The sequence below is a fragment of the Adiantum capillus-veneris genome, chromosome 12 (assembly GCF_014529385.1).
Source record: "Adiantum capillus-veneris isolate H3 chromosome 12, ASM1452938v2, whole genome shotgun sequence".
Lineage (NCBI taxonomy): Eukaryota > Viridiplantae > Streptophyta > Polypodiopsida > Polypodiales > Pteridaceae > Adiantum > Adiantum capillus-veneris.
The window spans coordinates 157,784,222-157,797,255 of record NC_140942.1 but is presented as its reverse complement, the minus strand read 5'-3'; the positions used below and the strand labels follow the sequence as shown (position 1 = coordinate 157,797,255).

Here is a 13,034-nt window from a genome sequence, read left to right as displayed (position 1 = left end):
GGGGTCTTTCATGTGACCATCTACCTAGGTCTTGCACTTCCCAAGTTTCATTTTACAGGCTATCATTTCTCGTTTGGGAATGTTTCATTCAAGACAGATCAAAAGCCATCTCCCACAAGGAACAGAGCAGGCTGCAGAGTCCTTAATGAGCCTGCCTTTTAGCTAAAGTACCCAGCAAATTAACCTGCGTCTACAATCGCTCCACAATTAATTCCCCACTCAAAAAAGAACCCATTTACCACTATATGCATATATTGTAAGCAAGAAGTTTCATCTACAATATCACATAACAGAGGCACCAAGATGACAACCATGTGCAGTGTTACATTTTTATTTCGAGAACAATAAAGAATGTAAAAAATTCATGGAAACATTTACAAAAGGAAGCTGTTGGATATAACTGTAGGTATGGTGAACATGGTGTAAATGATGAAAGGAGATGGGGCTTCACCCTGTCTCCCAATTTGTCAAAGGAAATAAATATCTGGGGATGGCCCATCTAAATCAGGTTACAAGCTCTTCCATAGCCAGCTGGAAGTGTCTTCTACAAGAAGAGTTGCAAGATCAGACATCTCATTAGCTGTAGGCTTTTTACACTTGAGCAAGACCATGCCTCATTGCCGCCTCCCACACTACATCCAGCCGGTCCACATCTACAGGTCCAACCTCATGATGTTCCCACCCTTCCAACGCATGTACCAACCCTCCTGCATGGCATGCATACACCACATGCCTAGGCATTGTATGCTGAAATCATAATCAAAAGACCGTACACACAAATGAGTTGCAACCATAATCGTCATAATCTTTTCTATATTAATAATGTAGTGGTAATTTGAACGCACTAGCATGCTTCTACGTGACAGTTTGGGGAAGACAAAAGCAGCTGGTTTGGTGCACATGCTCATGTCAGGTTAAACCGTGCAGCTGGCCCAGGCTTTAAAATCTATAAATTATATTGGACATTTAGACATTGACAATAATCAGCATGACATGAAATGTAAAGCATTACCTCACAAGAATTCACACCATGAACCAACTTCTCTGGCAATCTGATTCCAACAGAGTCATTGTAGAAGCAATCTCTCCGGAAGTGTAGAATAGGGGGCAGCGTAAACTGGTGGAAGCGAGTACCGGGTGGTGCAAGCTTTTGAGCAGCCAAGCCTGCCCACTTGCCGATGATCCATGTCTGTAAGTACAATACAAATGTTAAGGCCCCACTTTGATTAGATACAGTTGTAAAGCCAATGGTAAACTCCACCCCCATAATGTGTAGATTACCGAGCTCCAAATGTCATTACAACTATGTACATTCAGAATGAATGCATTCCCTTGGGCAGATCATCTCATACTCTGAGGGGGTACATGAGCTACAGCTTGCTGGGCTGGCATTTTGCTGGTTGCCTTTCTAGGATTCATTGAAGATAGAGGGACCAATTCCCCTTCTTTGAGAAAAGCAGAGATAAAAAGGCAACTCTCCTCTCCCCTGACCTACATCATACTGGAAAATGAAGAATACGGAAGTCTTTGAGAAGATCGCTAACCTTGCAGTTCTGGCCTGCCTGATACTTGGTTGCCCTTACAAGGTACTGCTGGCAGTCTTTGGGAGCCTCATTCACCACTGCATCAAATCGTTCCTGAGAAGCTGTAAGCATCTGAAGAAAACCAGAAAATCAGTGTAGTTACACCAAGCAAAGCTTATTAGAGTATAGCATATACTCTCTCCCTCTTGAATAACAGGTCTTGAGTTCAACTCTCCTTGTCGGCTAGATCTTTAAGGTCTCTTGGGATAGTTTCCTACGATGTTAAAATAGTTTCCTACGACGTTAAAACTCTTCTTCTTCTTCTTCTTCTTCTTCTTCTTCTTCTCTCTCTCTCTCTCTCTCTCTCTCTCTCTCTCTCTCTCTCTCTCTCTCTCTCTCTCTCTCTCTCACACACACACACACACACACACACAACAAAGAAAAGGCAACTCATGAACAAATGAAAAAAGTAAAGAAACTAAATAAAACGTTAGAAGAAATGCCACTCACTTTGTTTTTGAGACTCTTATACAACCATCTAAACCTAATCATTAATTTGAGCCAAGTGTAGAATGTCAAAAGATATCATAGCATGCTATCATCCTTCTTTTCAGAGAAGCAACAGAAAACACTTGAAATCGTATAAAAGGATCTTTATCTTGAGTTAAGACAACACCTCAAATCATGACTTGGCCAAAACAACAGTCCTTCCTTTGACAGGCCAAAAGGGAAGAATATTTTACATTCTGGAATACATGTCCCATATTCTCAAGAATCAAGACAAGCAGTTCTACGCAAATGGAGTGTGAGATGTACAGGTTAAGTCGCATTAGAGACTGAAATGATACATCAAATCCAAAATGCAGTGCAATGGAATCGCAGGGCATCCAAATGGGACCAATGACCATAGGTTGTCGTCCTTATTAGTACAGGGCTAATAACACAACCACGCATTACTTTCTTAAACGAAGCGCAAAAAATATTTTAAGAATGTCAATGTTTGCAAAAAACCACCCTTTACTATATTTCAGGAGGCCAAGTTTCCAAAATCTTGGCTGATTTGAAGATGTCATGGAGCTGAAATCCAGAATAATTTTGCATATTTTAGTGTAAAAGGAGATGACAGGCACTGCAGGGGTAAGGGCAAGGTTCGACTGTGAGAGCAGTTTGTTGGGTTGCAACGACCCAGGATGAAATAAAGCCTCAACTCTCTCTATAAAAGATATGTTTCTGTGCCCACCTCTGAAGAAATGCCCATGCCTTTACAGACAAATTAGAGGTTGATAATGTGTAGCAGTGTAGGGAAACCTTAAATTCAGTTAAGTATGCCATTGTTTAGAGTTGTCATCTGTACAAGTTTGTGTCATTTACATGTACGTTTTGCCCCAAATGTTTACCATTTTGCATCTCTGGAGAACGCATTGTGCATGTTATGAAGAAGCTAAAAGCTTGTTCGGACAATCTATGATGAATCAAAAGAAATTTTTTTGTTGGAAGTAAACTGGAAATTTAGATTTGTGCCCTTTGTAAACCAGAGAAATCCTTAAATCAGCTATCTCCTAGAGAAGCAGATATGTGAGCAATAACTGATACTTGGCAGCAGGAAACTTGGTGTTGATACTTGGCAGCACAAAAAAGGATGTGCAAATGCAGCAAGAAATCATGAAGCACAAATTCGCAACAACAACGTGGGAAGAGTAATCACACGCAGCAATGCATGGAGATGAGATTGATTACCAGAACTCGCACATGCTTCCGACACAGATAAAGTGCAATGGCTTTGCCTATCTTTGAAGTGCTGCCAGTAAGGAAAACTTCAGACACATTTTCAGGTAGCTCATGAAGGATTACAGCTGTTGTTAGAGTATTTCCGTGGCACACGCGAACCTTGAGGTTCTTCAGCTTCTTAACAAACAGTAGACCTCCTCCATTCATGGCCTCATTCTGGAGATAAAATAAGGTCAAGATACATCCTACACCACCCGTTACAAAACCTATTCACAAAAAGTAAAACAGAATATCTTTCCAGACCTTATTAAGAGCACCCAAGGTAATCACTTTCACACCCATTCTATCAGCCTCCAGAATAGTTTCCTCCAGTGTTTTATTAATTTTGACGAAAGCATTTGGCAAGAAGTACTGCAAAACAGACAACAGCACCTTCAGCATACAAAATTATTCAGCATGAATAACATAACATAGTAAGGGACCCTGTTGACCTGGAAGCCAATAAAAGGGACAGTCCATGTTTGTTGGATAACTCCATGCAATGAGTATTCGGCAACTGTGTATGCCTTCCCCCAGAACCACGAGATCCACAAACCAATAAACACAAAAGGTGTCCACAATTGTGCATCCCATCTCACTCCGTCACGAGGATTTGAAGCGTAGGTTCTGCCAAGCAACCCGATGTGCAATGCACTCACAAGATCCACACCATGGGGGACAAAAACAGAATCTGGCACCAGAACTTCTTTTCCTGCATGGATTATATGTCCAGTCATGTAATTTGATTAAAGCTCTCCCTCCGGCCACTAGTTATATCGAGAAGCAAGTTCAATCTTTGACCAACAGCCCTAGCTTCAGAAAGTTCATGTGCCTTAGTCCATTTTCCCCTAGGCATGTGTGCATATGTTAGATGTATGTGCATTGTGCATGAGGGCCAGTGCATACAGGCAATGTATATGCATGTGCATCCTTATGCTCTTACGATATGCAATGTATCTAGACAAGGAAAGGAAAGTATCAAGTAAGCAGCACTACATATTGTGGATTGCACATCGATTAGCAAGAAAGGAACAGAAACTTACCAATTCTTCTCATCTCTTCATGCAATTTGAAGGAAGAAGGGTTAAGAGTCCCTCCAAGGTAGTCGTAGAATGGAACGTACAGACAATAATTTCCGTATTCTTGCATATGGTGGAGGGAGTGATATCTGCAAGCATTCAAGATGCATACTAACCTCCATTAATAGACACAAAAACAGGGATCAGCCACAAAAATTATAATGTGTAGATGAGATGCTGTTTTTCCTCGATAAACTAAACACAAATGCAAAAACTATGACAATCAACCAATCTCACTAAACAGCGAGTACTTACGAGGGTGTGATGAGTAAATAACGCAAAAGAGGAAGCTGCTCGAAAGGCCAGAGCGGCATGACCTCTACATTGGAGTGGATCATGTATCTGATGAAGTCAAAGCCCAGAACATAAGCATACAATAATCCCACTGATGCGTGGCCACTAGCAATAGCACCGCCAAGAGGGAGAGCCATCACCACAGTCAACAAAAGGTGTTCCAAAAAGGTTGCAGTACCAGCTGAATTAAAAAAAAAAAGGGTCTCAACTACTGAAATCATCTTTAAAAATCAGGTTGTCAAGTATGCACTTATAAGATCATGAAGATTTGCTTCAACTCTTCCAGTTCAATCAAGTTTAACTTACTTCCATAGGCTGAAAGTTGCAAGAATGAGAACATTCAATCACCTGTAGAGGGCTCAGGTCTGGTTGAAAGATGATGCAGATAGTGATATTCCCTATTCAGATATTTATTGCTATGAAAAGCTCGGTGGAAGCAGTAGTAAAGGAGCTCAGCAGGGCCCACATGAAGAAGCATAAGCAATGGTGCACCTTTCAAGTTAAAAAGCGGCAAACCACGCACAAAGCCGGGAGCCCACACTTGGGCAGATATAGCAGCGATCAGAGCTTGCAAGATGACATGATTGTCCCTGTATCAAACAAGATTACAATTAACCTCAAAGACCACGAAAGTAACATTTGGCGAAGAGAAGCTCTGCAATTTGGAACAAGAAAGTACTGTGCTGCATCAAAAATGGTCTTGCCCTCAGTGCCATCGTTATTTTGCATCACCATTGATGCTTTAATGCATCAAATGCTACTGGCATTGATGTCAAAATAGATAAAAGGCCCAAGAGACTCTCATGTTTGATCCCGTATACCTAAAAGCTTTCATGAACATCAAATGTACAAATATTGAAACGTTTGTGAATGGTGAGAATGGCTCTTACCAATCAAACTCCCTGTCCACCTGCTCAAACTCAACCTGCTCGCGCTGTATTCTTCTGGTTCTGAAGAAAAAGTGGGACCTTGACACAATATGCCACATCTGATATACTCCACAACGTAGCAGTGACAGAAGCAAAATGTGGAAGAATGTGTCGTTGAGGATTGACTCTCCATGGTAATACTTGTTAATAACTTGAACTCCAAGGGGGAAATACAGAAGATACTGTATTCGATTCATGAAAGAACATGCAAAATGATGCCTTCAGAAAATCTCTCTCTCTCTCTCTCTCTCTCTCTCTCTCTCTCTCTCTCTCTCTCTCTCAGAGGAGACCATACAGTACTTGACATGATACAAGAACCTCGTGTTGTGTATGCGTCTGGACTCTGTTGTGCATGAGCGAGAAAGGGCATGGAGTTTTGAGTGTGTGTGTGTGTGTGTGTGTGTGTGTGTGTGTGTGTGTGTGTGTGATGAGAGAGAGAGAGAGGAGCAACTATTAAATTTTATACAGATCCAATGTATCAGTACTTCATGCAGAACCAAAGCTTACTTTGTACGTTTCAGCCCACTGCCATGGCCAAGCCGCTAGCGGGGGTGTGTTGGCTGCCATGAAAACCTTGAAGTAGTTTCGCTTCTTGCTGGCGGACGTGGAAGGTTCTTTACTAACGGCCGCAAGTAAGAGGTACTAAACGAGGAGTCACCAAAAAAAGTAAGCTTCCATGGAAGCTACAGGAAGAGGTGAACGGTCTCACACTCGCAGAGAGGTGCGTAAGGGAAACGTGGCGCTGGACCAAAGCAGAAAAAATGTAAGGCCGCTCTTTAAGCTTTGCAGAGAGGAACGAGTAGCGTAACGAGGGTGGGTGGTTGTGTGTGTGTGTGCGCGCGTAAGAGAGGAGACGGGACCGTGATCTTCGCCTTGCTCCGCTGCACAACATGAGCTTCGCTGTTTGAATCACCTCCTACATAATTTAGTTGCCACCCTCGCTACGCTCTCTCTCTCTCTCTCTCTCTCTCTCCCCCTGTCTCTCTCAAATACCCTCTCTCTTAAATTTTTCACCGCCTCTCTCTTCATTACGCTTGCAAGTACCTCGCTAAACTTTCCCCATTTTCCTGTCGCACTCCTCTCTCCAGCACATGGTATTGTAAGGGACGTGCATTCATAAGAGCCCTCAGCCAAGCGAATACCTTAGCACACCTTCCAAACAGTTTCCTCCTAGGGAACTACTATTCACTGGAAACTTGACCTTCGGTGTAATTTTCATTGGCTAAACTTCCAAAACCTCAGCTATATTTAGATTGGGTTTAGACGACTAGGCACCAAAGAGCGCAAGGTGTGTGCAACCAAGCTAACACAAAGGAATTGGAGAGAGAGAAGCATCTTTCGGATCCACACCTCTTCTTGGGAGACACTCTCCCTTGAAAACAAGCCGCTAGAGAGAGTTTGGCAATGCCATCTTTCTCAATAATCGACAATGGCTATTGCTTGCTCTCAATTCGTGATGTAGCTACCTTCCATATAAACACAACTCCTCGGCTATTATCCGACTCATCTGAACTCGATCTTATTTGCGTGAAAATGTTTTGCTAACTCTCAAATGATTATGTGTTTTAATTCCAAGTCTTCTCTCATATCAAGATAATGTAAGTCTGTATGGGGATGAAAATTGTTTGTGCTAACTTTCCAATCATTACAAGTTTTTCATTTGAGATCTTCTCTCAAATCAAAATCAAGATGATTAGTAATTATCTATTTGATGTGAGTTTGAGTTAGTTCTCTAAAAGTAAGCATGATTGTATCCAATAGGATATCCTCAACACTAAGGGGGTCCACTTTGTTGTGGCATGTTTGCTTGCATGGTCCTAGTTCACTTCAAGGTGGATTTTTTGCCCAAAAGCGGCCTAGTTTACTGAGAACAGTTTAGATTTACGTTGCACCAGCTCCCGTTTGAATGGCTAATTTAGGCACAACAAAGTCTATGATTACTTGTGTTGAGGCATGTTTGCTTATGATTACTTGTGTTCAGCATGTTTGTTTTCTTGGTCCTAGTTTACAAGGCAGTGCATTGTCAACGAAGACTATCCTTGCTTATGATTAATTACTTGTAGTTGAGACATGTTTGCTTTCTTGGTCCTACTTTACAAAGCAGTGCATTGTTTGTTGGTAGTTGTCCTAGTTTACCAGTGGCTTTTGGTGGGATTTTAAGCTAATTCTTGGCGTCTTGATTGAAATCATTTTATGTAAAATTGTTGGTTTCTTACAGGCTGCTTGTGGTGCTCGTTTTTTTTGCTACATTCATCTAAACATGTTGGGTTCAATGGGGGCTATCACTGAGCTCAATCCTCGTTGTTGTTATGCATGCAATGTATGCATGAATGGGCTAACTTGTGGTTTCATTTGGTTGATTGAATGCAGAGGTCCTAGTTCACTTTGGTGTTGCATGTTTGCTTGCATGGTCCTAGTTCACTTCAAGGTGGATATTTTGCCCAAAAGCGGCCTAGTTTACTTAGGACAATTTAGATTTACATTGCACTAGCTCCTGTTTGAATGGCTGATTTAGGCAAAATGAAGTCTATGATTACTTGTGTTGAGGCATGTTTGCTTTCTTGGTCCTAGTTTACAAGGCAATGCATTGTCAACGAAGACTATCCTTGCTTATGACTAATTACTTGTAGTTGAGGCATGTTTGATTTCTTGGTCTTAGTTTACAAGGTAGTACATTGTTTGCTGGTAGTTGTCCTAGTTTACCGGTGGCTTTCGGAGGGATTTTAAGCTGATTATTAGCGTCTTGATTGAAAGTATTTTATGTAATTGTTGGTTTCTTACAGGCTGCTTGTGGTGCTGGTTTTTTGGCTACATTCATCTAAACATGTTGGGTTCAATGGGGGATATCACTGAGCTCAATCCTCGCTGTTGTTATGCATGTAATGTATGCATGAATGGGCTAACTTGTGGTTTCATTTGGTTGACTCAATGCAGAGGTCCTAGTTCACTTTGTTGTGGCATGTTTGCTTGCATGGTCCTAGTTCACTTCAAGGTGGATTTTTTGCCCAAAAGCGGCCTAGTTTACTGAGGACAATTTAGATTTACATTGCACTAGCTCCCATTTGAATGGCTAATTTAGTCACAATGAAGTCTATGATTACTTGTGTTGAGGCATGTTTGCTTTCTTGGTCAACGAAGACTGTCCTTGCTTATGATTAATTACTTGTGGTTGAGGCATGTTTGCTTTCTTGGTCTTAGTTTACAAGGCAGTGCATTGTTTGCTGGTAGTTGTCCTAGTTTACCACTGGCTTTCGGTGGGATTTTAAGCTAATTCTTGGCGTCTTGATTGAAATCATTTTATGTAAATTGTTGGTTTCTTACAGGTTGCTTGTGGTGCTGGTTTTTTGGCTACATTCATTTAAACATGTTGGGCTCAATGGGGGCTATCACTGAGCTCAATCCTCGCTATTGTTATGCATGCAATGTATGCATGAATGGGCTAGCTTGTGGTTTCATTTAATTGATTGAATGCAGAGGCGGCTCAAAGTTTTACCTCCTTGGTTAAATGTCATGATGGATGACATTGAGGACAGCCAGCACATGGGCAACTTCAAGGGCAAGGAGCTAGAGGAGGATGCGGATGATTTTCAGTCGGACCGAGACGATGAAGAGGCTGGAGATTATGAGTGGACTCTAATGGAGGATGAAGACATCGAGGAGGATAAAGATGGCCAAGAAGACAAAGAGGAATGCGGGGAGGAGGAGGGGGGAGCAAGCAACACAAAAGAGGGCTCCGCTGACTTGACTTCCCTTGGGCTTGGAGATACGCCACCCTCACCGCCTCTTGAGAAAGACAACATTGATGTGGAGGACTCTCAAATTGTGGACACAAAGGAGGTGCATGTTGCAGATACAAATACATTTAGCTGATTTACATCCATGACGCTAAACGTTGTTCTTTTGCACGAGGATGGAGTGGAACATCTTCCTAATTGCAGTAGTGGCATGCATGTGGCAGGTTTAGGGTGTCAGGTATTTCCGAATGATTTGGCGTAAAATCTTCTTTTAACCATGCAGGAAATTGTGAAACAACGTAGACCAAAGCTGCAAATTAGTTCGTCAATGAAGACCTGGGTTGTTGTTGATGTCTCATCCCCACTTGGTGCAGCTCCAACCAGACATGTGTTTCTGAATTTTTCCATACAAAATGGCCCGTTAAAGAGTTATTGGAAGAAGGGGGAGGTAGGGTTGTCACGACATGAGGAAACATCCCAGCTGCCAGCTGGGTACAAGTCATGAGCCAGGTGGGTACAAGTCATGAGCCAGTTCTTACTATTTGTTTGCTTGCTGTTTTTTTGGGCCTCTTCTTCTTCTATAAAACTTGCACGCTAAGGCTTGATTGTTGTCGCATGTTAGGCTTGGCTCTATTGCATGCATTACTTTCACCTCCGACCGGTTCAAGTTATCAGTTAATGTAGATCAGCAATTAGTAACTGACATATTGCTTGGCGAAGCTAGTATTAGGATAGTTGACTTGTTTGGCAAGTGAGTTCTCTCTTGCCGTGATCAATGTAAATGGCTATACACGCATATAGGATTACATGTGTTTTAATTTGGCAACTGGAATCTTTGCACGCGTGGATGGAGCACACCTTGCCTCCTACCATCCTTAGGAAAGTATACTTTGTCGATTCGCTTTGGTTTACGATGGATGGACGTATTCTGTCCGATTCTCTTAAGCGGAAATTTAGAGGTGTTGACATGTCAGAGCTCATCTTTTGCTTTTTGCCAGTCATTGCAGGTATTTTAGGGTGACACAATGCTTTGTATTGTGAATTCTGAACTACTTCTTAATCATAACACTAACAATGTGTGCTTGATGGCATCACTGGACTCTTTTTGCTCTCTACATAAATAGGGGAGCAAGGCTCCTCCGATTGCCTGACAAGAAGCACTATCTGATTCATTTTGATTCCCTCAAGGGTTTGACAAACCCTTGAGAGTGCCTAGAGCAAGCACAATGGTTGGATTTCATCACGTGATGCCCAAGAGATGTGGTTACATTCAGCTAACCTGGTTTGTTGTATGGTTGCACCTTAGTGGCCTTCGAAGCCTAGTAGAATTTGTACATGACAACAAAATTTGACGTGCTTTGACTGATTCCGAGGAAGAGATTGAGCTCAAAGTTGTGAATGTGCCTCAACAGACAAATGCAATCGATTGCGGATTTTATGTCATGAGGATCATGAGGCGAGATCATTCTACACTATGCAATAGTGTCAACATGTTGGTAGGGAGGGTCATTGCATGGGACTAACATAAGGCACTGTTCTGTAGGGAATTGATTGCAGGTGGATTGGAAGACCAGCCTGGGTGACATTGGCTTACAAAGGATTGGTTTGAGGATGTGGATGTATGCACTCTGAGGGTGCAGCTGCATGATTGGTGCTTACTTTTTTTGGCGGCGGTCTAGAGATGCACGAGCAATAGCACGCTTGGGGGCTGGTGTTTTTGCGAGCATATCCAGCATATGGACTCATTGACAATATACTTATACAACCTGTACTTATGGATTTTGAACCCTCTAACGTTTTGAGCCGATCTGTGTTTTTTTTGTGGATGGCTTACCTAGCTACACATTTATGCACATGTAGCACACCCTTTGGATATTTTAAGTCTACGTAATGGTCAGCCTTAAGTTTCAATCTCATTGTTAATTGATCGATCATGGTGTTGTTATTTTGTCAATTTACAACTGCTCATTATGGGTTGTGGTATGTGTTAGTACCATTTGTGAATAAGTTGAATTAGTTGTAATGACCTGGCTTAGGTGTTGTTGCGGTGAGATATTACTGGTGGCTCTTAGTATTGCTAAGGTTTTTGGAGCATACATATATTCTTTTTTTAATCTCTTTAAGGGTGGTTGTTGGCTCGGATTGCGTTGTGGGTGTTGAGAAGCTCCATGAGTGGTGAGAGTGTGACATTGTCGTCCAAGTGGGATGTTTGTTGAGTTTACACATATGGATTTCCTTTGCTTCAGATTTAGCAAGCGGGTTGAACACATTTTAAGCTCATCGTAGCTAAGTTTTGTGTACATTAGTTGGCATCTCTTTCTTGTCAGAATGTCGGTGATTGAAACTCTCCCTCTCTCTTTGTAATGTTTTAATAATGTGATTTCCCATAGAGAATAGCAACTCTTAACTCCCAAATTTTATCTTCAGTGGATTTATGTATCCTTGGAAAAACAAAGTTGCTTCTATTAAAATTGACAAAAAGACAACCCTTTGCTGGCATACCATGTAGGCACATTGTGGTTGCAAACTTAAAGGACAATACATAGTATTTGCATGCATTGGCAGAGCATTTATTTTGTTCAATGCATTTAAATATTTCTTTATGTAAGGGGGTGTCACTATTGGTCACATGTGTTTGACACGTTGGTGTTCCTCCAATGTTTGCATCTGAAGCCACTACAGCAATGCAACCACGCATCATGGATAGTCAATGGATTAAATTGTCACATGACCAACCAAACAGATGCATGGCTAGACCCCTTGATGAATATTGATTATACATACGAGTAGTGCAACCAAGGAGTGAAGTTCATTGCCAAGATATTAGTGCTACAAGCCCATGATGCAGCACAAACTTCATCTCAACATTGGTGAGTGAAAAATGCATCTGTTAACCCTCACGGCTCACAGACATCCTATCACCTACGAGACGGACGTTGTAACCTACGGCGGACATTGTATTATTTATTTGGTAGAGTCAGGTACCGGGCTTGTCGGTCCAATAGGAAAAGGGTAAGAGTGATCGCTGATGAGAGGCGCACTCTAACTGGAACATTCAAGGGATTAGTTGGCTAAGCATGGGCGCCCAAGTGTGAATGGGGCGAGCTCCTATAAAAGTCAACTAAACCTAAAATTCACTCATTCTCTCATTTGTGCAATAGAAGAGTGCTCTTGCTCCTTCTCCATCTTCTTCTTCTTCATCTCCTTGTGTGTGTGTGTGTATGCATGAGAGAGAGAGAGAGAGTGCGCGATTGAGCATTGCGACGACGGCACGGCGACGCGGTTGAGCGCGACGAAGCGGCGGCTCCTTCTTCTTCACGACGAGGAATCCTCCACGAAGCAAGCGTAGAGCGGTGAGTGACACACCATCGCCTTCTTTGAGCTTACTAGTTTAGGCTTGTTGTGTGCTTGGAGCCATTTGTGGCTCGCACACGGTGTATCGGCAAGTTCCTTGCATTGACACGTGCGACATACGCACAAATTTTTGGCGCCGTTGTCAGGGAATGCCGTGCATTAAGCTCGAGTAGCACTCTGTGCTTCTCCGTGGTGCAATTTCTATTGTAGGAAAGGTAAGGAAGGAGGGTGTGTGTGTTGAGAAGAGGGATTTGGTGTTATACTGTGTGTTTTTTTTGTTAATGGAGTTTTCAAAGGTACTGAGTTTATTCTCTGTGTATTAAGGTTGTTAGTTTTCATTGTTAATGGAGTTTT

The 13,034-nt window shown here is 42.1% G+C and overlaps 2 protein-coding genes across 2 annotated transcripts; one reads left to right on the top strand and one right to left on the bottom strand.

The window, feature by feature from the left end:
* Nucleotides 1-304: 304 nt before the first annotated feature.
* Nucleotides 305-6,541, bottom strand: LOC147446754 (very-long-chain aldehyde decarbonylase GL1-1-like). The gene is made up of 11 exons (XM_086525930.1): nucleotides 6,100-6,541; nucleotides 5,554-5,774; nucleotides 5,012-5,253; nucleotides 4,625-4,844; nucleotides 4,334-4,458; nucleotides 3,743-4,002; nucleotides 3,555-3,662; nucleotides 3,261-3,467; nucleotides 1,545-1,655; nucleotides 1,013-1,189; nucleotides 305-747 (listed from the first exon to the last, which is right to left on the bottom strand). The coding sequence occupies exons 1-11, from the start codon at nucleotides 6,157-6,159 to the stop codon at nucleotides 592-594; spliced, it is 1,887 nt and encodes a 628-aa protein (XP_086382056.1). The 5' UTR covers nucleotides 6,160-6,541; the 3' UTR covers nucleotides 305-591.
* A 2,564-nt stretch (nucleotides 6,542-9,105) lies between these two features.
* On the top strand, nucleotides 9,106-9,462 carry LOC147446753 (uncharacterized). The gene has a single exon (XM_086526296.1). It carries the CDS (start codon nucleotides 9,106-9,108, stop codon nucleotides 9,460-9,462), a length of 357 nt encoding a protein of 118 aa, XP_086382422.1.
* The last annotated feature ends 3,572 nt before the right edge of the window (nucleotides 9,463-13,034 follow it).

Excerpts from the sequence above, each read along its gene's own strand:
- LOC147446754 (XM_086525930.1), bottom strand. The coding sequence starts at position 6,159 with ATGGCAGCCAACACACCCCCGCTAGCGGCTTGGCCATGGCAGTGGGCT. Across the intron at positions 5,775-6,099 it reads AGTGGGCTGAAACGTACAAA|TATCTTCTGTATTTCCCCCT; the intron begins GTAAGCTTTGGT and ends AATCGAATACAG. Across the intron at positions 1,190-1,544 it reads AGGCAGGCCAGAACTGCAAG|ACATGGATCATCGGCAAGTG; the intron begins GTTAGCGATCTT and ends TTGTACTTACAG.
- LOC147446753 (XM_086526296.1), top strand. The coding sequence starts at position 9,106 with ATGGATGACATTGAGGACAGCCAGCACATGGGCAACTTCAAGGGCAAG.